Source organism: Parus major, chromosome 5 (genome assembly GCF_001522545.3).
Source record: "Parus major isolate Abel chromosome 5, Parus_major1.1, whole genome shotgun sequence".
In the NCBI taxonomy this organism is placed as follows: domain Eukaryota; kingdom Metazoa; phylum Chordata; class Aves; order Passeriformes; family Paridae; genus Parus; species Parus major.
In genome coordinates, this window is record NC_031774.1 from 50264948 (window position 1) to 50289913 (window position 24966).

The 24966-nt window shown below is 39.0% G+C and overlaps 1 protein-coding gene across 1 annotated transcript in view; it reads left to right on the forward strand.

Annotated features, from left to right (window-relative positions):
* Positions 1 to 24709, forward strand: part of YY1 (YY1 transcription factor) — a 26185-nt gene extending 1476 nt beyond the window's left edge. Inside the window, 4 exon segments of the mRNA XM_033515089.1 lie at positions 8548 to 8710; positions 17932 to 17992; positions 20489 to 20647; positions 21715 to 24709. Coding sequence (XP_033370980.1) covers positions 8548 to 8710; positions 17932 to 17992; positions 20489 to 20647; positions 21715 to 21897 — 566 coding nt within the window. The 3' untranslated portion in view covers positions 21898 to 24709.
* The last annotated feature ends 257 nt before the right edge of the window (positions 24710 to 24966 follow it).

The window sequence follows — 24966 nt, forward strand, 5'->3', positions numbered from 1 at the left end:
CCGCCGCCGCCCTCTGTCCTCCTTCTCCCCCGTGTCCCGTTCCGCCGCCCCTCCCCGGCTCCCTGCCTGCCGTTCCGCTCCCGTCCCTCCCGCTCCGCGGGTGAGGCGTGTGCGCCGGGCTGTGACCGCGATGTGCGGGCGGAGACCCGCCCGTCCCGACCCCGCGGCTCCCCGCCCTGGGGACGGCGAAGCCCGAAATACCGTGTACAGCTCGCCCGGGGGCCGCCCGGCCCCGGCCCCGGCCCGCTGCGGTGGCCGGGCGGGCGGTGGGTGGGGCCTCCCCGGCCGGAGCCCGCGGTGCCGGCGAGGGGAAGCAGCTCTTCGCCCCCGCGGGGCTGCCCGCGCCTCCCGCCGGCTCGGAGGGGGCGGCCGCAAACAACCGGCCCTTCAGAGCCCGAGGGGCGCCGGGGGTGGCAGCCGGGAGGGGCGGCTCCGGAGCTGACCTCCGTCCCTGGAGCCGCGGGGAGGAAAGAGGCAATTCCTGACTGGCGCTGGAAAACCGTCGGGCTTTTTCTCGACTGGGTCTGAAGCTTTAAATAAGCTTTTTAAGTAGGCATAGGGAGACCTTGTCGTGGGAGATTCTGTTTTTTTTAGGTTTTTTTTGTTGTTTTTTTTTTTTTTTTTTGGTGTGTGTGGGAGTGTCTTTTAAAGGCAGTAAAATCTTGTGAAGGTGCTTAATATCTGTGGGAGTTGGAGTAAAGCTGACATGCACCTGCCCTACCCACTTTATTTTTTTTTTTTTAATTTTTACAAAAATATGTTGCCAGCAGCAATGCTCTGTAATCAGAGTTCTGTCCATAAGTTACGTAAATGTGAAAAAAAGAGGTCAGATAATAACAGTTCATGTAATATTTAAATTGGTGGGTGCTTTTTGAATAGTAACTTGGTAATCTGTCTTGCACATCATAATTTTTGTGCTGTTTCGAATTTTTTTAGAAAGAGTCTAGTAAAATAGAGAGATACTCTTTAAGCTTTTGATGTAGTGAAAAATGTTTGCACTCTGTGATGTTTGCAAATGAGCAGAAGTTGTTAGAAAGGGCAGTGTAGATGGGAAGGTGTATTGGACGGCTGAGTTCTCCTGCCTGAAAAGATGGAAAGCATAGCGGTATAGATTTTTACTCTCATTTTAAATACAGATGACAACTTACTAAAGTTTCACAGTAAGTAAGTTTCACAGAGTATCTGACGCTATTGGCATGTCAGTTGACAGACCAATGATCAAAATTCTTCCTGATAAAGAGTTTCCCAAATACTATTTAGTGGGATGGTGTTCTGTGTGCTTCTGTATCACTGTATGAAACTGAATAAATTCCCTTGCTAATAATTTTCTTAGAACTGACCATCCAAGAAAGATAAAAGATAATAGAAACGAATACAGGCTGCTGGTTTGTGGAAGCTGCTGGAGATAGCTGAATGCAAGTGGCTGTATGACTCATGAGCTGGCAGGATACAGGACATCACTGAGATCAATTGACAATTTCTAGCATGCATTTGCACTCAGAAATTCAGAGTGCCTGATAGGATGCTTCCTTAGGAATGCACGCTGATTATTACTTGGCCCAAGTGAAGCATGTGTATAATCAATAAATTTGCTTCTTTTTCCACATACACAGCTTTTATATCTGGGGTAGCCTTATTGATTGCAGTGGTTTTCTTGTTTAGGAGCATGACCATGCAAGCTCAGTAGGAATGATACCCACTTATAATTTACTGGACATTGAATTGTATTGCTACATTTAACTCAATTATATCCATGATGCAGATGAATAAAGAATACCTAGTCTGACTTGACTTGCTAAAAAATGGCCTTCCAAAAGCAAAATCAAATACATAGGGAAAAAGTTTGACCTCCCCTTCCTTTGCGCATACGGACACCATCCCCCAGCTTCAAACAGCCTTGTTAATAACCTGGTCAGTTGAGAGTGTTGTATAGTTTTACTGAGAATATTGGACAGGCTCATATGCCTCACATACACAGCTTATTTAATGTTACAGAAGGGGTCTGATGTGGTCAAATGCTGGGATTTTTTTTTTTTAGTTTGTTTTTTCTATTTTGCCTTTTTTTCCCCCCCCTCCGTGAAACTTCAAAGGCTCAGTTGTTACCAGAGAAATTGAAGTAGAAACAAAACTTGAGGCAGAAGGATGTACATCCAACCCCAAAAAAACCCCATCCTGAGTACCCTCCCCCCCAAAAAAACCTTCAGCTAAATCAATACCAAGAAAACCCAAAATCACTGGCTTGCAAAAGGATGGTTCTAAAGTTTCTCTAAAGAAGAAAACTACTTTATTTTGAAGAAATATAGTAAGTTTAAATCTGTATTTTGACATGATTAAAGATTTGCTTGCACACTGATTCAGTTAACTGTTTTAAAAGCTAAGTGAAAAATTAATCAAAAGACAAGTGATAAATAAGGCCATGCATCAGGATAAAACAATGAGCCCTATATTGCTGTGCATGGGATTTTGATTTGGGAAGGACACTTTGCTCACCATGGTGTAGGTAGACAATGTGAATTAATCCTTGTTAGTGTTTGGTGGTGCTACTATATTGGCTTGTACAGGGGTGGTACCAAATTTAACCAGTCGTAAATCTTTTCCCATAAAGGAGTATAACATGTCTTGTAGCACCTCTTGAAATGTGTAGAAATAATCTGTGAAATATATAGCAGTGTAACTAAAGGGGATTACTTAATCCTTGCCTTCTTATGTGGTTACTTAGAAATTGCAGTACTGTTGTTGGCAACAATTTAGTTACCATAACTTCTCTTATCACTTTGGTATCTATGGTAATATCAAACTTGTGACCCATGATTAAAGTGTTTAGTTTGAAGCAGGAGTGCCTTGTTCTCATTCAGATCAGCTTTTCAGCTCTTCAGAATACTGAATTTCAGAATTATTTCAGAATAATGAAAGTAAGAAGTGAATGAAAGTATTTTTGAAAGGGTTGAAGAGGGTCTATGGTGGATAGTTAATCATGTTCCTGTAGTGTGTTTACTTTATATAAAATATATTTATCAGAAATTTGCATATAATTAATGGGGCTCTCCAAGTGAGACTCCTGTTTGTATTAGAAAAATAATTCTTACCAAGTGAAATTTATTTGTACCTTTGCTGTATTCAGCTTGAATCATTGTCTTTAGTGAGTTTTTCCAGGTTGGGTACAGAATAGTGAAGGGGGAGGGGAAGAATCGTGAGAAATCACTTTGTCAGATGGCGCTTGCAAAACTGATTCTTGCGTGCAGGAACATTTGGGAAGGTGGTGCTTAAATGCTGGTTGCACCAAATGCTGGAAATTGCAAACAATTTGGACTTAGGTTCAAAGGCGAAAAAATTGATTACTGTAACTACATCTCTTTCTAGGTAATGACTCTGTCAAGCTTTCAAACCTGAAATAAGAGTTGGCTTAAACTATTATTGTTAGCATAGTCTGCAAGCTAAGGGCTGAAGTAGAACAACCAAACATTGCCCACAGATGTTAAACTGCTGAAGTGTCCTATCCCTAGATGGGAAAGACAAAGATACAAAAGTGACATGTATGGTTTGGAAATTATTTTCGATAATAGAGGAAGCCTGTGCTGTGCACCCTTATTTGGAAACTTGGGGAGTTCATGTTGGTTTTCTAGAAGGTTCTTCAAAATCTTAAAATTTCAATGTCAAAAAATAGAAAGGTTTTCATTTTGCTTCATCAGATTGCAGGGGTGAGAAAATAACCATCTGCTGTCTGACCAGTTGTCCTAAGTAGTATAAATGATAGATGAGTCACTTAGTTCAGTTGTGGGCTTGTATCAAAGATGGCCAAAATGCTTTGCAATGACAGCTAGATAATGAGCTTCCTCTAAAGTTTGTTATAATGGAGGCAGAAAGTGATTCTCTGGTTAAAATGCTAAGATGTCTCGACAATGATATATGCTTTTGCTGTAAGTATTTAATCTGCCCTGTCACTTTTTCCAGTGATAAGGCAGACTGTTCTCTGTGTTTGTTTTAAATGTATTTTCAGTTTGGAAAGTGAAATACATGAATGGTGCAGTGGTTCACCATCTAAAATAACTCAATTAATTTGCTTCTTAGCCCACCTTTAGACTACAATCCTCTAACTTGCTGTTGGATCCTTCCCTGGGGTGCTCGAGTCACTCCTGTGCTGACCATTCAGAAGGTCATAGTGCTTCGGCACAGTCTCATAAATGCTGAAGTCAGATGATGACTATTGATATATGCACTGGTTTTGTCAGTTCATGTCTCAGTGGTGTGAAATAAGAGATGGGTGACACACGGAAAGAAGAACCTGTTCTCCATCTGTGTGCAAGGCACGTCAGAGGGAAAGTAACCTAGCAGCCGTTTAGGTTAAAAAATGACATACTGTGCAAAATGGAATTTTAACATTCAGGAGTGTCTGCTAAATAACTGTATTATTTAACAAGCTAATTACAGCTCTTTGCTTCCAAACATGACCAATGAACTAATTTGCCTGAGGAGATTGCAATGTGGTAGCAATAACCAAGCTGTTACCACAGTGCCTTGGTACTGCACAGCTGCCGAATACATCCTTTATCCTGTAATTGCTTTTCAGCTGTTCCTAAAAGCAAGTGTGTTTAACTGTGTGATCATATTTTAAGCTTAAATGTTGCTCATCCTTTTAGTGGCTAAGTAGAATATCTTTTAATCTGATGCCTTGAGGAGGAAGCTGTAGGATCAGGTGTCATTGCTTTGCTACCAGGTCTATCTTCTGAGTTCCCATTTGCACCGTTTTCCTCAGATGAAAACTGACTGAACAATGTGTTCTCTTTGCTCGGTAATAGAGGAGGAGGATGGCTCGCAGATTTGGTGATTTAGAAGTGGAATACAATAAAATCAAGACTAACTGAGGAGAAAATAATGACAGAGCTTCAAGGGTTGAGTCTTAAGAGGGTCATTTTAGTAAGTTGGGGAGTTTCCAGAGTTGTCAGCTGCTACTCAAGAAATGCACAAAATAATGGGATTCCAAAGTAGGTGGGTTTTTCAGTGTAACAGAAGGGCTGCAAGAGATGGAGAAAGTGTGATAATAGGAGCAAGATGTAATCAATAAAGTCTTGGGAGGCAGATTCTACCATATTTTGTTCTTGATTTGTTGCATGGAGTTACTGGTTTTATCCCAGTAATCTTGCTCCTTACTTCGTTCAATATTTGCACTTCATCCTCTTAAAACTTCAGGTTGTTTCGCTAGTAGTCAAAAGACACAGTTGGCTGAACACTGAACTTTCACTGATCTTAGTAGAAAAATGTTTGACATACTTGCTTTGAAGGGCCCAAGTGGATCTGATTCAGTATGTGTTATCGCCCATAATTAGGGGGCAGTGAGAGATGTGTAGATGGAAGGACACAGAACATGAAGATGTGTTAGGGTATGTCCTAAAAAGATGCATAGAACAACACAGTTTAGACTGAGTATCTACCTTAATATAAGTTGGCATAGAAGGATGTAGGAGGAGGCCATTAAAATTGTGTTCCAAGTTCATTAGAGAAAACTGCATTGGATCTATAAGAACAGTGCTTCAGCTGAATGCTTTATATTTGAGTCTGTTGTAGTCTCAGGTGTTTTTAAGGGACAAAACAATGTAGACAAGATAGTAAATATAGTAATAATAGCCTCCATGGTTCTGTCTGTACATGTCTTGCATGGGTGGCATCCAGAGGTGTCACTGTAAATTCAGGGCTGTGTTTTGCTTTGCTTTGGATGCAGTATGTTTGATTCTCTGATGCTTCGTGAGAGGAAAAGGGGGAAGCAATTTGCCTGTAGTGGGCATCAAGACTTGCTTGAAGGCAAAAAACAACAAACAGTTAACTTGCCCAGTTTGCAGCAAGAATGATCAGTTCGGCCTGAGTGAAAGTTTGCTTGCACTTTACCCTCCAGACTTTGAGCGGCCTAGTCCAGGTTGGTAGGCCAACAAATAAACTAAATCTGTGCATAGAGCACTTTGGTAAAGTTTTTCCATTTCCAAAGTTCCTCAAAAAAATGGGGAGATTTCTTTTGTGTGTTTTTGTTTTGTTTTCCCAAAGACCTGATAATGTCACAGGATGGTCACCATACTAAAGAGCTACTGAAGTCTGCTGCTACTTTTTCAGAAATACTAGCCTAATGTAACACTTCAAGGTAACTGTTTTGTGTTTTAGTGTTTTGCTTTAAATTTGTTTTTAGAAGTGGAGGTGCGTGCTACTGTAGAGATGCATGTGCTACTGTAGAGATGCAGTTTTTTGTTATAGGAAAATGTGGTGGGTTTTTATTTTCATATAACTGTTAATATACTAAACAATCATTTCTCTTAGATTTTACTCTATCCAAGCAATATGTTTATAGTTTTTGTGTTTTGCTCCAGTAGTCTGTGGAATTAAATAGCTGTGGAATTGACTTCTGTTGGCAGGCTTTTGGGAAGTAAAGCCACTGAAGGCTGACTTTGAGTTTGGTCCTCAAATAATAAGAAAGCACTGTGGAATAGCAAACTTCTACGCTAGGGAAGGAAAGAAGATCTTTAAGAATGTGTACAGAATTTCCCAGTTGACTCATGTATCTGATATGAGGCAGGAAATGAAAACTTGTCTGTGTTATGAATGTCATCAAACAGTCAAACTGCACATTCTGGGTAGCTGTTGAAATGGCCACGTGGAGAGCAGCTGATCTCATTCTAGTCCTCACCATAGAGAAGGTGTCACTTCTAGCTTTGCAGAAATTATGATTTCCCAGTCTTTTCTCCCAGTGTAGGCATTGCTACATAATCTTTCTTCAAGCTTCTCTTAGAAAGAACAAATAGTTACCAAGCTAGAGGCTTATTGACTTGAATTTGTAGCTCCTTCAACTGCTCTAAACATAAATCTTTGCTTAAGGTAAATTCAGTTGTTTTTTTAGAGTACTGGTAGGGACTGAAAGGTAGTGTGGTGAGTGGACAACTAAAAAGGTCAATAGTCAATTTTGTAGTTTATTTTGAGTTTAATGCTGGAGATAGTATTTTCTTATTTACACTTCTGTCTTTGCAGCATTGGAGTCTGTTTTCCTCTTTCACCATGGAATATACATGAACTGCTATTTGATCTGGTAGATCAGATTAAACCTCAAACTAGCAGTAACATTTCTAGAAATAGCTCGGTGGCAAACATTAAAAGCAGGCATTACAAATTGAATAGAAATTTGTGTGTGGTATATTTATTTTATTTGCTTGTCTTGTTGTCTTTGTCTCTCTTTCCTAGCCTAAGTTACTGAGTAATGACTAATGTTATTTCCCGTGTTTCTCTTTAGGGGAAAAATCCCAAAACATTTTGTCTTTTGTTTTCTGCCTTATGTTTTCCTATCTTTTTTTAATTGGTGAAATACTATTTCTGTCCTACCACCTTGTGTTTCCACTGCTTAAACGATATCTGTAAAATAAAACTTCATGTTGTTTTTGTACAGTCTCTTGTGTATAAAACAATTTCCAGAGTCTGCTCCCCATGCACACAGTAGAAGTACTGTCAAGTTCTGTTACATTGAGCTGAGCAGTTACAGCCATATATGCATCTGTTGTCCCAGGTGTATTTGAGGCTGGAAAACAGGGTAGGTGCTGTGTCTCACTTTCTGCTGCTGTGAATACTGCAGTGAGGAACATAGATGGGTGTTTCTGTTCTCTCTCATTTTTGTGTCTCTCAGTTTCTATTATAAAATAGCAAGAGGAGATAGAATGCATGGTACAATGTTTTCTAAGGTATGAATGTGAGTAGACAGCAACAGCAGGTCTTCCACCTGATTTCACTGCAGTCCTTGAGCACAAATTCATAGAAGAAGCTCTAGAGCAGAGAAAACAGCAGTGTCTTAACTGGCTTGCAGATCAAAGCTTTGAATAATCCCAGTCTGCTGTTTACATAGAGGAGTGGGAAAGAGCTTAGGCTGGCCTTTGCCACAGAAGGAGGAAGCCCCCTTGGGAGAGAGACACATGGTTGAATTACTTGCTTTCTTTGAGATCTGTCTGTACATGTTAGAAAAACTTAATTTTACAGGCAGGTGCTGAAGCCCATCAGCAGTTATTTTTAAATTTGTTGTCTCTATGACACTTCTGTTGGAGGTCAGGGAAGTCTGAATACTGAAGATCAGTAGTCCTGACATCGTAGGGTGTCTGCTGTTCTTCTGATAGGCTTGCAAAGTTAGGGACTGCTGCTGAGTATCAGCATGGGTATAATGAAGATCAGTCCAGAAGAGGTTAAGGAAATTAAATATTTAGGCATTGTTTCAGGAAAAGTACATTATCTTTCAAGTGCAGCCAACATTTATGGGATTGTTCCACTAATTTCTGCATTTGTTTGTGTTTAAAGTAGATTTGCAATTTCTGGGTTTTTTTCCCTCACTCACTGTATTCTTTCTGTGTTCTTCAGTCAGTAACTATATGTCTTTTTGCTCTTCACATTTAATGTGGGAATCTGGATGAGCAGTGTATTCTATTAAACATGTGGCAATCATGAATTTGTATTGAGATGTAGCCTAATAAATTGTATGCTGTTCTTACCTTTAGTATGAATTTAGTATTGAATTCAGTATTTTGTGTATTTCAGATGATAAAAAGGATATTGACCATGAAACAGTGGTGGAAGAGCAGATCATTGGAGAGAATTCTCCTCCAGATTACTCAGAGTACATGACAGGGAAGAAACTTCCTCCTGGTGGAATACCTGGCATTGACCTCTCAGACCCCAAGCAACTGGCTGAATTTGCTAGGTAAGTAGGAAGAAAGGAACTTTAAAATTGTGTTCTTTTCATTGGTTTAATTATGAAATGGCTAGGCAAAATGGTATATTTAGTATGGCTTACTATTCTATTTAATTCTATTCTAAAACAAGGGACTTAACACAGCATTAGGTACTCTGTTCTGAACTAAAATAACAGGATTTTATATTCAGTAGTGAATTCTTCAGTGTATTCCAGTCTTTAGTTCCATTAGGTAAGACAGGAGTACACTGATAGGCTGCATCGCTCTACGTAACCCTGCCTTAGGATTGGACTAGATGGGCTCTAGAGGTCCCTTCCAAGCCCAGCAGTTCTGTGATGTGTCAGATTATTTCATGTGAGTAGACTTAAATTCGTGAGAACCAAAGGATCCAAGAAATGAAATGCTGCATTCCGATTGTTCAGTACAAAATAGCAAGGCTACAGGATCTAGTTGGCAACTCCACTTCCTGTTCTTTTTCACCTGCTTCTTAGGCTCGAGATTTTAAATCGTGTCCTGCACTTCCAAGTGCCACTGATAGTTGCAGTTTCACAGTTGGTAGCTATATTGCTTGGATTTTCTCTGGTGAGTCAGAATTAACACTCGTTTACATAATAATAGGCTGACCTGAGCGACAAGGTGACTTTTGCTTTCAAACGGCGGTGGAATGACTTGAAGCGGGGCGGGGACAGTGAAAGTGTCGGCTGGGCCCGGCTCTGGTGCCGGGTGCTCGGGGCAGCCCGTGGCCACCAGAGGGCACCCCCGAGGCCAGCGGAGGGGCCGCTCGAGTGGCCCAGCGGGGCTGACTCTGCTGGCCCGGGCCCCTCGTGCTCCGATCAGCGCAGGGGCAGCGTGAGCGCTGTGCCTGAGCGGTCTGGGCACGGCTGCTGCCTGTCTCTGGCTGCCAGATTGTCACGAGCTGAAAGAAACGTGTGTGTAAAGCCACATTCGTTTTCTTTTCTTCAGAGCGCAGGTGCACAGTTCTGACACTCAGAGTAGGAGGACAGTCAGATGGTATTAGCCTTACTGCCTAGTAGAGGGAGAGTGTACCTTTTTCCAGGTACTTGCTAGGCACCGATGGCTGTTGATACAAAGTTCTGGTCTGGTTTCTTGGCTAGCTGGATCTTGGTGTTCAGTGTGTGCATTTACTCCTGTTTCACCTCTTTGATCTTGCTGCTTTTTACAAGTTTTGTCCTGGTACTCTGTAGTGTGTTTGTGCTGGAGGAATTACAGCATGGCTGCATCCCACAATTACTTTCACTAAAGCCGTTGAACTATGAATTTCGAAGGCTCCTAGTAAAATAGTTCTTCAGGTTTTTCATACTGCTTCAGGTTGTCTGATCTGGAAATGTATAAAAGCCCATCACAAACAGCTGAAAACAGGGTTCTGTCTGAAGTGATGGGTGGATTTAGCTATTGATACTCTTGTTTTGTGTTTCACTATAATTTATCAAAGTTACTGTAATTTTCTCTAGGACTTGCTGAGGAGTTCATACAATTTTTTTGTGAAAGCAAATAATTTAAGCGATACTCCTGAGTGTACATAGTGTTCCAGTTCTAAACTGTTACCTACATATTTTTACTCATTGTGTGTTTAGAATTGTGCTCTCCAATACTTTAAAACATGCTAAAATCTTTGGTTCTATTAGATGCTGAAGTACTGAATAGCTGTCTTTTGTTAGGAAGTAGAAATAGTTCCTTGCAGGGTATTCTCCATGCAAATACTTAATATTTTTTCTTCAGATTGAGTTGAATAATCGAAATGGTTGTCAGGATTTGGGCTTCTTGAAATGACCAGGCTGTTTCTAGCAAATATGTCTGCATATTTCTGAAATATATTGTAACACGTTTTAGTTATGTTTCTATTGAGAAAGCAGTGGCTGCTGGCAGTATTTTAAAATTATTACTTCACTGTATTTATTGTAAAATGTTCTAGGAAGTTCCAGAGCTGGAATTTGTAGCAGGTAGTGGAAAGATTCAGTTTTATGTGTACAGCTTCTTTTCTCATAGCAGATAAAATATAATCATTTCAGTCAGAAGATAAATGCATGATGGTAGAGGAAGCACTTTGTGTGGATATTACCTTTAGTAATATAGCTATATTACTATATATTACATATGTTACTATATAATTGTAATATCCCCAAGTTGCTAAAAAAAATTGTTCTCATAGCTTAATTGTAGATACATGAGAATTTAATGCATTTTCTAAGAAAGGCTGATTTCTTGGTCAGAATCGATGACTGTAAAACTTTTACTCTTGTTTTATGTTATGTCTGAAATTGTTGTGTTTATTTATTCTTCTGAGACTGAAGAGTATGGGTTAGAATTTTATTATTTCTTGTTAAGGTCTTGTCTTCTTGGAATGAAGTGTGTTGAAGGGACTCCTTAGCTAATAAAATGGATTCAAGTACTGATACCTGCAGACTACTGTTCAATTGCTTGACTTTGCTGTGTACAGTATCACTAGGAGCTTCACACAGCAAGCTGGAAATAAAAATTGGGTTTATATAGCTTGAGTTGGCTTTGGAGGTTCAAGGAATACAGTTTTTCATGCTAAAAGAATGTGTTTGTTTAGTATAAAGTTCTCTGAAATTGTCAAGCAGTGCTCATTGCTTTACAGTTCAGAAGTTCAAAATTCTCAGTAGCTGTATTTTGAAAACTTCTAGCAGCACATGAAGTTGAAAATTGCTTCTAAACTTAAGTAGCTTCACGTGCTGTAAGGTTTTGAATTACAAATTTGTATTTAGATAACTTGAAAAAAGAACTGGGGCAGTCCACATATAAGGAAGTGTGAACTGGCTAGTAAAATTGTATGCTAAGTGCATTGTGTGTAGTTGAGAGAAGGTTATGTAAGGATGCTTTTTGGTTTTCATTAAAGTAGGAAGGAATCTCACCATACATTTGTAGAAATTATCTCCTCTGAACCAGGCTAGATCCACTGTTTATAACAAATGGTTGCTTATTTTGATTAAGAATAAACTGTTTTGAAATACTTGCACTGATTATTAAGAGCAAAGTTCTGAGGTTAAGCTTAAACAGACAAAACTCAAATTCTAGTGGTAGTAGATTTTGAGCAAGGTTCTGGTATTCTGATTATTATTTAGTTAGTGAAAGGTAATGCAGGGACCAACCTGATGTTTTAAGTTATTTGTAACTCTGCAGTCCTTAAAAAAAATAATTAGGAAGTGTAGTAATTGAGCATCTGCAGTGGCCAGCAGTGCTCAGAGCTCAGTGGCTCTCGCAGAGCGAGTGGTTGTGGTGTCTCTTGCGATACAGTTGTCTTTCACTGCCTGGTTTAGAGCATATGTCATTGAGTCATGTAGCAGGAATCTAAATTCTTTAACTGGAACTCTGACAGTTTTTCCTGGAAAAGCTCTTATGCATTCTATGATTCCATTGAAAACATTGTGAATAAATAGGCTGTGTCAGAACATCGACATGTTCAGTAATACATAGACGAATGACCATAAGTTACACCTGGCTGGCGGTTTACCACTTTTTGCAGATTACTTTATTCTGTGTTAGGAGTCTTGAATTTTCTCTAGCATGCTTTAAAAATACAATAAAAAAGGAAAAGGCGGAATTCTCTTGGGCAATCATATCAGGATGTGAAATGTTAATTGTGAATGATCTGCTCAGAAGGACAAAACTTAAGAAATTACCGTGTTTTCATTTGATTCCTTTGACTGGGAAACTACAAATCCCTTCAAGTGGAGTAAAATGCTTCATCCAAATCTAAATTGATGACAGCTCAGTAGTTAGCTGTGAAGAAATCATAGTTGCTTGGTAGTGAAAACTTAAGGAGGTAGCAGGGATATTTCTAGAATGTGCATATATCAATATGCAAATTCTCTCAAAGCAAACCACTAAGAAGGATATCACTGGTTGTCCTCTCCTGCTCTCTTGTCCTCCAAATACATGACTGAACTGGCTGAAGACAGCAGAACACAGATAACTGTAAAACAAAGAAATAAGAAGGAATATCCTATAGCAGGGAAATTGGCAGAGTAACGGGTCCTGGTGGTAAAACCTTCATTCTTTGTGGTTTTATTTTCTGCTGATGTTGGTATCTTTTCTGAGGGAGAGCCATTGTGAGGACTGGTCTTCCTTTCTATCCACTTTCCAAACCTATAGAAAACAGAAGAGGAAACTGCATTAGAGTTTGAAATTGGACACCCTTCTTAGAAGTGACAAAGCCTTCTGTTCATCCAGATTTATGACTTAGGCCTCTTTATAAGGTGTATGCTTTTGTATTCTCGTTAGAGAAGCTTAAAGGGCAGTAAAGTGACAATTGCTTTACCCAGTATTATTCTAAGGATGGGGAGATCTGCTCTGTGCCACACTGCAGAAGTCACTGTCCCTGTTTACTCATATGATATTCCTCATAACTGGAACAAACCTAGGGATAATTTTTGCCAGAATCGTGGAGTGAATGAACTTCTTACGGCAGTTTTCTTCCTAACTGTGACTGAAGCAGGTAAGACACTGGCTGTTCATGTGTGTAGATAGATTCCTAGGACACTTTGTGCCACTCCCCTTTTGTCTTGTTTATCCAGAAGCCAGTCTAGCCAGTTCCAGGAGTCGTTCAGCACAAATAAACTCTTGCAGTAGCATGGGGCTGTGACGCTCAAGTTGATTCTGCTCAGCAGGGCAGTTCAAGGGGAATGGCAGAATGAGGGGAACACAGCAGCAGTGCCAGTAACTTACTCTTGTTGAGAGTGAATAATTTCCTCCACCTCTGACTGTTCCTGGGGAGCCAGGGGGGTGGACATCAGCACAGGTGAATATCATTGCTGGTCATCAGAGACCTCTAAGATGTGTTAAAGAAGTTGCCTGAAAAGAGAGTAAAGCTATTAAGGTTAGCTTAATGTACAGAGGGAGCAGTAAGCTGAGAACACAGAACTCTTTAGCAGTGGCAAAAAATGGGAGATGATGGAGCAAGAGGGAAATTTTATACTGTTACTTGAATTATATTTCCTTTCTTCCCAGCTTTAACATCGTTTCTATGGCTGCCTTTTAAATTGCATTAATTGGCAAATCTATAGGTTATGGAGTCTGACAGGGATTTGGGGTAGGGATTAAGGTGCTCTTAGGGTGAAGTACTTTCAGTTCAGATATGTAGATTAAAGGAGGTGGATTTAACTTTCAGATAATGCACAATGACAATATTGCTTTCTTTATTTTGAGAAACTGAGTGGTTTAATAACTGCGATTTCACTCAGTCTTCCTTATGCATGGATAAGGCAGCATGCTTTTATGCAGCTCATTCTGTAAAGCTATTGGGTTACACACATTCCTGCTTCCTCTGCTGTCACGCGTTCCTTCCCTCCACTCCCCCAGTGCAAGTTAAGAGGTAGCCTTTAATTGCAGTGTCCCAGTGACTTGATCCTTCCTGATTTTCACAGTTAATTGATTTGCAGTTGCCTTTACTAGGCACAACACATGTAAACTCACCGCAGAAATGAAAATTTTGGTCTTGCCATGTAAATTGACTTTCTGCAAAGGCAGCTGTTTCTGAAGTTCCACCCCAGTACTAATGTGTGTCTGTAGTTGTATTAAATAGTGATACTTGTTAGAGTTCTGTTTTTGATTAATGTTTCAGGCTAAGAAAACTTGGATGGAGCTGGTAGAGATGCTCTACTGGGTGGGAGCCAAAAGTCTAATCACCACCTGCAAGAGCTACCTGCACCAGTGTAATTAAGATGAACAGCACAGATTCTAGTCTGGTCTCCTTTTGCAGAAAGTTAATTTTAAAGTAAGATCAAAATCTTTTTTTCTAATGCACTGAATATGTAAGTCTTTAAGTTCTTCCTTGAGGGATTGTCCGTACGGCTTCTGCAGCTTCATGAGCAAAATGATGTTTTGACACAATGATCTACTGTATCTGTGCTTGTGTGTTTATGCCCTCATGCCTTCAGCCCAGGTGTACAAAGGGCCCAGCAGCTTCCTCCTGACTGTAGCACTGAGATACAACCTGGACACCATTTGCCATCTCTTCTTTTGCATTGTCTGCTGCTGTTTTGTTGATAAGCCTGGTTATCTCTGGAACCTAGTGCATAAGCACTGTCTTGTTCCACAGTTTAGGCTTAACTTGCTGTGCTTACGTGAAAAACAGATGTAAAATTGCTCATGTTTTAACTGAACTTTTTTGTATTTGTATCCAAATGTTCAAGTATACTACTGGGCTGGTATTGCTTAATTTAGAAACAAAGCCTGAATAGCAAAAAGCCCTGGATGGACATTCATTATATGCCTGCTCAGACACTGAACTGAAAAAAACCTGCAATTGGTTCCTCAAGCTTCCATACTGCACAGGCCCGGGGTATTTTCCTTCTCACTCTATCTCAACAGCCTCTTAGAGATGGCACTGTTGCAGCATTTCTTTCTCAAAGATTGACTTAATACCAGAGGTAAGATACAAGAGTCAGGAAGAGGATTTAGCACAAAGTGTGAGAATGCAGGCACTGCCCACTAAATCTGTTTTCCACAACAATCTCTTGTTAGCAATTCTCTTGGTCTAGTCACTCCCTTTACAGGTGGCCAATTAAGACTTTGGAACAATAGTGGCTTTACTCATTCTGTCATGTCAGGGATACAGATCTCAGACTTCGGAAGTTTTTTTTGCTTAATTTTTTTGGGGCTGGGGGGATGACTCAGCCAACATTTAATAGGTTGATTGAATTAGAAGGAGGTGTTTTGGCACCAGCTTTGTCTCCTAAGGATGTTTGTTCTCTAATGGAATTAAATCATGACACTCTGTTCTTTCATGTCCTGCCTCGTCATATCATTCTTCTGTGATCATTTACACAATTACAGATGTTCATTTCCATCCCTTTTCCTGTTTTTTTTTTTAAATCACAGAGATATAATAAGGAGAATCCCATGCTAAAGGTAATTGAAGGTTTTCTGTAGGGGTACTTTAAAGACAGCTTGTGTGTGTGTGTGTGTTTTCCTACAGCCTCAGTACCTGTAGTACTATTGAGTCTGGAACCTCACTGGAGAGTGCAGTCAATCAATTAATCCCAATCACTTGTTTGGAGTCAGGTATTTTAGTACTACACTGGAAGAGACTGTGTAAACTAAAAACAGCACAACCATTCTGTACTCCAGTTGGATTATAGAAATTAAGTCTAATCAATAAGATCAACTGGCTTGGTTTGTAGTCTTGCAAAAATAAGTTACAGTGAAAACAATGAGGAGACTACTGTACAGGAACAGATGTAGTTTGCTGTGTTCAGAATATTTCTGCCCTTAAGTTGATAAAATCCTAGTTGTGCTGCTGGTTGTGTGGTGCACAGGAGGAGCTTTGTCAACACAAATACCGTACACCATTCACAAGTCACTGTTAATATCTGTAAATGTGTTTGTAACCCTGCAGGAGACTGTAGTGTTCTTCAGGTTAGCTCTGTACCTACTAAGTGTAGTCTGGAGATGTTGAGGCAAGCACGAGTTTCCCAAGTGCCCACTTAGAGAAAAGAAGAAAAGCAGCAGCTAAATCCTTGGGATTTAGTGTTGTCTGTGAAGTGGCTGTCAAGTGCTTTAGTCTGTAGATGGTCACTTGAACTAAGGCTGCACTACTGAAAGGACTCAATGTGAGGGACCAGTGATAGCTGACAGAGCCAGAGGAGACTTGTCCCTCACATATCACTCCACTGGCAGTTGTAAGATGATTTTCCTGGGTCTTCAGGACTTCTGATGGAGTTGCTTTCACTGCTCTTGCCTTAATTCACTCTCTTCTCTCAGTATTCCATGTGAAGAAAACAGGTGAAAGCAGATTTCAGCTGTAGGAGTGTGACAGTACCAAAGAAGTCAGGACTTCGCTTGCAAAAACCAAATGTTTTTGTGGTCAGAATGGAGGCATTTTAGTTTATTTTCCCTACTGCTCTTGGGAAGTTTTTGAGTGTTTTAAGAGCTGCAGTTTAGCCATTCTTACATAAATTAATAAAAAGGGATGTAAAAATGTACATATATGCATTGTTTAGAAATATATTCCACCAACCTTGTTCTTTTATATCAGCTTTCAAAAAGAGAACTCATGCGGATAAGACTGTCATGGATAGCAACAGATACTTTTCCTTCTTGACATTAAGAAGAATGATTCTGATAATTCCAATTATTTTGTTAATTTCAAGATAGTCATTCTGTTTGAGACTAGGGTACACCACCAAACCTGTGGATTAATTTACAGTTATGATACATACCACATTGTCCCAAGGGAACTGTTGTGTGTTGTACTGCCAGGAAAAACAGTTCTGTAACCCACCTGAGCAGACTAGCTCTGCTTCCACAGCAAGGTTTGGGAATGTGCAAAATCTCATTGCTTACCTAAGGGAATCTCAGCTGTATGGGGATCCATTTATTTACACCCACCTACTGCTATAGTTAGATAGAGAGAAACCTTTTCTTTTTAATTTATTGAAGACAGCACCACAGATTTGAGAAATCAAGACAGCTGAAAGTGCATACTTTCCCAGAATCACATCTGTCTCTTCTGACTTTGACAGGTGGTTGTTACAACCAAACTGTTCTAGGATTGTTTTGTACAGAGTCTTACTGTATGTAAAATAGATCTGACACATACAAGCAGTTTTGCGGGGCTCCTTGTGTAGCAGTGGAGTGGCACCCACAGAATAGTCAGTTACTGAGAGTGGAATCTGTGTGCACAATAGCTTAAAGTAAGAATAATTATAATTTCTATGGTTGAAATGGATGTCTGTGTTGTCTATGTAGATTCCACAACTTGCCTGATTCTGCTTTCCCTGCTTCTGTAGAGTTTTCTTTAGAAGTCTTGTGTGATGAAAATGCTGCAGAATGATTGAACCTATACTCCTTCATGTTCTGCTGCACGGATGGAGAGGAAGTGAAGCTAAATAGGCCACATGGGTACTGGCACAACAAAAATGGAGTTTTCAAACAAAACCTCCTAATTATAATTAGCATATGTCAGGAAAAAGAAATATTCTAATTTCCACATATTCAGAGGATTAAGAAGATAGTATTGAATGTCTTATTCTATATTTGAGAGGTCCTTCTGGAAAAGCAGAGCATTCCAAATGCTAAATTATACTGTTAATATTTTTATAAAGGTTTTGAAAATGTTAAAATGAATACCACTGGCACATGTAATACTGTGGGATAAAATGTGCTCATTATATAGGCACTTAGGGGAGAAGAGCTGTCTACTAATGTGTTTCTACTAATATTTTGTTGAATTTTTTTTATCTTTAAGAATGAAACCAAGAAAAATTAAAGAAGATGATGCTCCACGAACGATAGCTTGTCCTCACAAAGTAAGTGAAGTGCTCAGCTTCTGAGTGGATAGTAATTTGTAGATCAGAATTTTGTATTGATGTTTTCTCTTGAGAATGAATAACTAAAATATCTTACTGTTAATAGAATACACTCAGTTAAATGTATTTTAGTTGTCATTCTCTAGAGGCTTCCTTTAAAACCTTTCACTGAATAATATATTATTCCCATTCCTTGTCTTAAGGTTAGTGCATCCCTAATCTTCTGGTAACCATGATGCACAGTCCCTAACATGCTGTTTACTGTTGTGATTTCCCGACACCCAAGAATACATACTTGAAAGAATGTTCTGAAAGCTGTTCAAAGTACGTTCCTAAGATCTATATATCCTCTGCTTGGAAACTATGACAGATTTGGAGTCTAGATCAGGAATCAGCAATTTATGGTGCAGATGCCAAAGTCAGCTTTATTGGAAGACTCAGAATTACATTCCACAGAGCTGGAAAGTGCATCATCATGAAAGAGAGGCAGGCATCTTGGAGATATGATTCTGATCCACTGGTAGCAGGGAAGCTTCTGTCTTGAATAAATGTTGCCAGTCACCTAGATTGGTAGCCTGTGGCTTTACTGCATTATCCAGCTTTTGAAGTGCTTCTTTTAGCTGACTTAGTCTGTAACAAAAAAAGACAAACACAATCTTGCTGACTTCTGGTCTAGATAAGTGTGAGCCTAAGCAAATAATCAGGGCAGATAGCTATTAGAGTTATCCTTTAGAGAGAATGAATAGAAGGCTATTTTCTGACAGCCACGGTGTAAGGAATTTTCTGAATTCCGCTTTGTGCTTATATTGATTTCCAATTCTCCGCATTCTATAAGTGTCATGTTTTTTTTTGTAATACAGTATGCAGAGATAGGGGAACAGTTATGTTTACTCTACCAAGGAATATTACCTTCATTTCTTTCATTTACTTTTTCATAGCCTCAACTTCATCTAAATGGTGGGTGGGGAAAGAATGTTCTATCTTTCCATTTTCTGTCTTGTAGTGTTTGTAGCCTTGATGCATTTATGAATTCAGTTTAACAAAAAAAAAACCAAACCAAACAAACCCACAAAAAAACCAAAAACAAAAAAGCAAACCAACATAGTTTAGCTGTACCTGCTGCTTTCAGAAGCAAGAAGGGACTTTGAAATAAATGCAGAAAAAAAGTTGATGGTCTGTTTACTTTGGCGCTGCTTTGCCCCACCCAGTTCTGCTATGTACCCCGAATGGTGGCACAATATTTCAAAATTTGCCAAAGAGGTTCTAGTACCTGAAGAGAGAACTCCTGAAAGTGACATTTCACCCTGTTTGTAAGAAACAAAGCTTATTTAAATATATTTTTTTAGGAAATAAAAAAAAAGCCTGCAGAATTTAAGATTAGGAATTTAATGGTCCTTTAGGTACTGTTGTTAAATTTTATGCCTCAAACACAGTGATGTTGGCATACTAGCTTTATATAAGTTTAAACAGCATCACTTTTAGTACAAATAGGATTTATGAATATTAATAGGATTTGATTATATATTTTGAACCTTGAGGAGACATTAAGAAGTGAAAAAAATGTAGAAAGTTTGGGCAAATAGAGCCCCAGGTCACTGCTGGCTTAAGCATAACTCTTAAGCATTTAACCTACCAAAAGTGGTATTCCTCTGTCAATGCAGGGTTGACCCCCAGGTTAAGACTTGTGATGCTGTACCCGAGTTAATGTATCTTCTGCTTTTGGATTGAGGTGGGGCTAACTCAGGCTATAGTCCCATCTTATTCCACTGCCCAGTATCACTTTGTGGGTTTAAACTGCAGCACGAGTGGCACTCTGTCCCAAGGTAGCAGTGATCAGTCTGCTGTGGCCAGTTTGGACAAGGTAGTTCCTGTAAGTTGTTACGTGCTGGAAGCCCTCTTGTTCCATATGTTCTCAGAAATGAGGAATACAGAGACTCAAGAGGACAGAATGTTGGGAGATGGTGCACATACCAGTTGGTACTAGGGAATAATCTGTGATATATTAGAGACCATGTAATATATTGTAGTACCGTTGTTCTCGGAGTATAGCACTTTGAAGAGTATGCCATAGGTATCCATGAACTCTTTTCCTGTCTTTTGTTTTATTGGTTGGATTTTTGTTTTGTGTTTGTTTTTTCCTCTGAAACCTGTTAGGTGCTTTTGTTTGATTTATTCATTTGCTTCTGTCAGAGCTTCATCTTCTCCATGAGACTGTCCTATTATTTGACTGTGCATGGCTCATAATAGTGAGTGAGGAAAGGGTTTAGGATTTTTTTTCTTTGGTATTGGGTTTAGGAGGTTTTTTGGTCAGCCTTTCAAATTATTAGTTTTCTTGTATTGCTTTTTTAAAAATAAATGTAAGGGATGTTCTTTTCACTGCCAACTCTTAAAGTATTCAGGATATAAAAGCATTTAAAATGTTTGTACTGTAGCAAATAAAACCTTCTTTCTGAGAACTAGCTTATCTACTAATTGAGTTTCACTGTTCTTTTTAAGGGCTGCACAAAGATGTTCAGGGACAACTCTGCCATGAGGAAGCATCTGCACACTCATGGTCCCCGAGTACACGTGTGTGCAGAATGTGGCAAGGCCTTTGTGGAGAGCTCGAAACTAAAGCGGCATCAGCTAGTTCACACTGGAGAGAAACCCTTTCAGGTATTGGTAACCTGCAGGCTTGAGTGCCCCCACTTAAGCTGGGAGCACTGGAGACTAGCTATAACCTGGCTTCCGTAGGACTTGGGCATACTGGGGCTTTTCTAAAATCAGATGAGGCACCTGAAAAACTGGGAGCCCCAGTAAGTTAATTAGGCTATCATTTAATTATTTACATGGACTTCTCTTAGAAATTGGCAGATTGGATGTACATGGGAGATACCTTTCAAAAAGTGATGTAGTTACTCTCTTTAAAAATGAAGTCTACAATTATTAGAGAAATAAGAACGTGTCTATTTTGCCTCATCATCTTTTCAGCTTAGCGTATGTGGACAACTGAGACTTGGGGCTGTTTGCTCAGTTACCTCAGGGTATTAATTTTCACTAGGGGTTATTAATCAGTTTTCAACAGAATGATGGAGTCACTGAATCTCTTTCCATTTATATGGAGTCACATGAGCTTCTGCCACCAGAGGTCCCCTGCCCTCTTCATATGATAACCCCTATAAATCCTTAAAATTATTCTTAGTCTTGAGCATATACGTGTTCCCCAGAAAACACTTCAGATACATGTTTTTTATGTTGTTGATTATTTTCTAAAGTAAATTATTTCAAAAATTGCAGTCCTCAGACATTTACTTGGATGCATATACTGAATATTCAGTACGGTAAATGTAAGTTTTTGACATTAAATGTGCTGTCCTCTTTATATCAAGCCTATCTTAAAAGTAAAGCAGGTAAAATGAGAAAACCATTGCAAGTCATCACTCAAAGGGGGAAGTTCTGATGTGGAATCACATTTCTGTTTTTTCATACAGTGTAGGTACTATTTCACATGCAGAGAAGGTGGTTTTAGTGGAAGTGATTACTTGCAAGCTGGAGGTCATTTATTTCCCTCTTTGAATATAGGTTTTAGTGCAGTTCACAGGGGATCCCCACAGCTTTACCCATAATAATCTTCAGCCTCTGGCTTCATGTTTAAGCAGTCTAGTGAATTAAAGACTGGTTTTCTGGTCAGTGAGGGAGATGAGTTCCACCAGCTAACAGAGTATTTCTTTTCCTTCCAACAGTGTACGTTTGAAGGATGTGGAAAGCGTTTTTCACTGGACTTCAATTTACGCACACACGTGCGAATTCACACTGGTGACAGGCCCTACGTTTGCCCGTTTGACGGCTGCAATAAGAAGTTTGCGCAATCAACCAACCTGAAATCTCACATCTTAACACACGCTAAGGCCAAAAACAACCAGTGAAAGTTGAGCAGAACGTTCTTGAACTCAAAGCATCTTACAGGAAAATCAATTGGAAAGAAATACGCCTCCCCTTTGTATATTGTTTCTAGGAAAGAATTTTAAAAAAAGAACCCTACAAGCCTACAGGACGTGTTTTGATAAGTAGTAAATAAAAAGCAAAAAAAAAATCACACAGAAAACTTTAAGGTGACATTGCACCTTGGTCTGTAACCCCGTTTCAAGAACACGGTGTTTTGTAAAGTGTGGCCCCAACCGGACGGGTCAGCTCATGAACTTGCATCAGAAAAGACAATTCTTTATACAACAGTGCTAAAATTGGACTTCTTTTCACATTCTTATAAATATGAAGCTCACCTGTTGCTTACGATTTTTTTTAATTTTGTATTTTCTAAGTGTGCATATTGTACACTTTTTGGGGATATGCGTAGTAATGCTATGTGTGATTTTCTGGAGGTTGATAACTTGCTTGCGGTAGATTTTCTTTAAAAGAACGGGCAGTTACATGCATACTTCAAAAGTATTTTCCTGTAAAGAAAAAAAAATTATATAGGTTTTGTTTGCTATCTTAATTTTGGTTGTATTCTTTGATGTTAACACATTTTGTATAATTGTATCGTATAGCTGTAATGAAATCATGTAGTATCAAATATTAGATGTGATTTAATAGTGTTAATCAATTTAAACCCATTTTAGTCACTTTTTTTGGAGAAATACTGCCAGATGCTGATGTTCAGTGTAATTTCTTTGCCTGTTCAGTTACGGAAAGTGGTGCTCAGTTGTAGAATGTATTGTACAGGCACTGACCGTTTATTAACACCTGATAATATGTACATCCCCCATGTAATAGAAAGGACAACAATAAAACAGTGGTCCTAAAGAAAGAATCTGGCAGAAAATGATCTGTAAGCGCAGTCAATTTTCTTTTGTTGTCCAGAGCAGTTCTAGTTCCTCTTGACCTCCCAGAAATTGGAAGCTAAATAAACTCAAGTTTCCTTTACTTTGCATTCAATTACAGTGATTTGTGATGCAGTTAAGTTTATGCCACATCAGGTGGTATATCTAAACAGAATTGCTGACTGTAATTCTGGTTTTGAGTGACCTAGACTTCCATTAACTGGAACGGTGGATTTGGAGACTTGGCAGTGTAGTGAGGAGTGTTCTGTGTGCCTGGACAGCAACTAGGTAAAACAGTACAGGAAATAACTAAATGGAAACCTTTGTTTAGTCAAGGTAAGAAATGCTGGCAATTTAAATGCAGTAACAGTAGAAAGTGGAGGAATGGTAGGGTTTGGGTGATCATACCAAGAACAAAAGAAACTGTTTCTTCTTTTGGCTGACTTGTTTGAGTGTAATGATAAAAATTCTTGGAACCTTATTGGACACCTTTTGTTTCAAAACAAGAGCTTGAAGTTCTAAGAACTAAATGGAGTTTTGATGGTCTAACTAAGAGTGGTTACTTCTCATTTGTTCAAGTGTTCAAAGAAAACTTAGCAATTACTATAGTAAAATATGACAGATTAATAAACAAGATAATGCAGAGAGATGCATAAATTATTTTTTAATGGCATGTAACATTTTAATGCAGTAAAAAGTGTTGTTAATCTTTTTCTGAATTCTGTTCTTAAAAGGTTCATCGAAGTTTTCATTGCTAATACTGTAAAACTTAATTTTAAGTCCAATGTTGGTGGTAGTGGCAAAAACATGGGTAATAAAGAAACAGCACTTAAGACCAAGGGAATTTTCATCCATACATAAGTTAATCTGAACACTGCAACTCTAGTCTGAGGTTGTTAGGGGTAGAAAGAAAGTTGGGACATTTAATTGTAAAGTATGCGTTAGAATTTTGGCAGTATTTTTTCTTTTATATATAAGCAGTTTTTGAACAGGACAATATACTGAAACTTGTATAGTTATAGTTAAATTAAATTCTGTATACAGTTAAATTAGTGTCTATTCTTTTTGGAAGGAAATAAAATTAATTCAGTCTAGTTCTAATTGACCTTATATTTTTTCTTAAGCATTATCTGTGATGTTGTTAGGCTTACACAGAAGTTTGCTTTCCTTTGTCATAAAGTCATTTATTGAATTGCAAGGTGTCAGTACTTCATCCTTGAGCATACATTAGGGACTGAACTATGTTACCTTGAACATACATTTGAGACTAAGCTATGTTAAATATTGATTTGAGGACCAACTGGGAGCTGTAACTGTTATTGCCTCTGGTTATTTTGCATCTGATTACAGAGAGACATTTCCATCTAGGCCTCAAATCAGTAGCACTCAATATACTCCTGAGTGTAAGTAGCACCACGCAGTAGCTTTGAAAGGTCTTGCTTTGTAAGTACTTAATTCCATATTGGGTATGAATAAATACTAGCATTGAGCAGCTGCTATAAGTTGTTTAAGCTTTTACAGTATAATTGGCACACCTTGCTCTTAAAACCTCCTGCTTAATTGATTCCAGTTTTCCTCAAGGTTTTTCAGTGAAGAAATTACAGGATTTGAGAATAGCAACAGTTGACTTGGAAGCCACCATTCCCAGCGTGCTATTGAGTTCCTGCATTCCACCACCAATTTGTTCAGGTAAGGGGAGGAGAATCTGAGGGGTGGTAGAAATGTGAGTTTAAAACTGGCAAAAAATTTCTGTGTTTACTCATTACCCATGTTCTACTGCTCATTTGATTGTACATATGCCTTTGGTTCTGCTGCTGTCAAAATGAAAGGCAGACCAACTTTGAAGGTAGAACTGACTAGAATTTTCTCAATTTGTGGTCTGTCAGTAAATGCAATACAAACTGAACTTAAATACTAATTACTTGTGGAGAGTGTTTCTTGAAAAGGTTCTAGGAGGACTACAGGTTCAGATTTGAAATGCTGAGATAATGAATTCTTAGTGAAACAGAGCACCAGGGCCTCGGCTGAATCTGCACTGAATTTTAGTTACCTTCTCTTTGAAGAGGGTCACTGTGGAATTGAGGTAGTGCATTTTGACTTTCCCCCTTAATGGCTGCAAGTTGTCAATCAACAAAGCCAAATACCAAACACATCCTAACAGCTTGTCAGCAATAA